Here is an 855-nt window from a genome sequence, read left to right as displayed (position 1 = left end):
AGGCCAGGTTGGAGCTATAATCCCTCCACCTAGTCCTGGGTCTTCCCCGAGGCCTCCTTCCAGCTGGACGTGGCTGGAACACCTCCCACACCTCCCTACAGCATGTTGATGTTTAATGTTCATGATAACAAGTTAAAACATTTGTAAAATAGTTATTACACTATCAACTGTCAGAAGACAAAATACTTTTTATATGTGTTTTAATAGGAAATATTGACTTTTGGGCATTTTGGGCTGCCACTAATTAGGTTGCATGTTATATTTTGTGTCAAGATTTTCTCACAAAAACAATTGCACTGTTGTGCCAAATGCAGATAACCCAGGCTGACAGGAAGAGTTCAGGGTGTCTGGATGGAGGGAGAATGCAGTGGGCCTGGGGAAGTGTCAATGTGGCTGGAGACAGAGGCCAAAGGGCCCATTGAGTCAAATAAAAACAGCTGAGACAGACATTGTGACGCATAATACACTTTTATTCTATTTTGCTACAATAATGGAGTTGCATTCATGTTTTATCCTTCTTAGAAGAGTTCCTCCTATAAGCTCAAGTGAGCAGAGCTTTGAGTTAAGATGCAGAATGAGTTGTACTGTAAATAAGTTTTAAAGACGTCAAACTGCTCCTCCTCCTGGAATAAACCATAGCTTAGCCCCTGCCTCCTCTTCCTGTTCTCAAACACAGATCTACAGTGTAATGAATGGGTGTAACCTACATGGTGGTGAAGTGTTAGAATACGTTTAGATCAGAGCTAAAAACTAGTTTCACTTCTGAGAAAGTGAAACTCAGACAGAGTTGTTGTCACTGGAGAGGTAAAATGGCGCAGAAAGGAGTTCAGCTGGACCGGGAAACCTTCTCTTGTT

The 855-nt window shown here is 42.1% G+C and overlaps 2 protein-coding genes across 2 annotated transcripts in view; one reads left to right on the top strand and one right to left on the bottom strand.

The window, feature by feature from the left end:
- The window catches only part of radil2a (Ras association and DIL domains 2a), a 55,439-nt gene that overhangs the window by 40,434 nt on the left and 14,150 nt on the right, over positions 1-855 (bottom strand). The gene's annotated exons all lie outside the window — the stretch shown is intronic.
- The window catches only part of LOC116702693 (tripartite motif-containing protein 16-like), a 2,610-nt gene continuing 2,093 nt past the window's right edge, over positions 339-855 (top strand). Inside the window, 2 exon segments of the mRNA XM_032537055.1 lie at positions 339-343; positions 803-855. The exon segment at positions 803-855 is cut by the window's right edge and continues 2 nt beyond it. Of these exon segments, the coding sequence (XP_032392946.1) occupies positions 810-855 (46 nt within the window). The 5' untranslated portion in view covers positions 339-343; positions 803-809.

This window comes from Etheostoma spectabile, chromosome 15 (genome assembly GCF_008692095.1).
Source record: "Etheostoma spectabile isolate EspeVRDwgs_2016 chromosome 15, UIUC_Espe_1.0, whole genome shotgun sequence".
NCBI lineage: Eukaryota > Metazoa > Chordata > Actinopteri > Perciformes > Percidae > Etheostoma > Etheostoma spectabile.
Note: the sequence above shows the minus strand (reverse complement) of the source record. Positions and strands in the feature narration are given on the sequence as shown.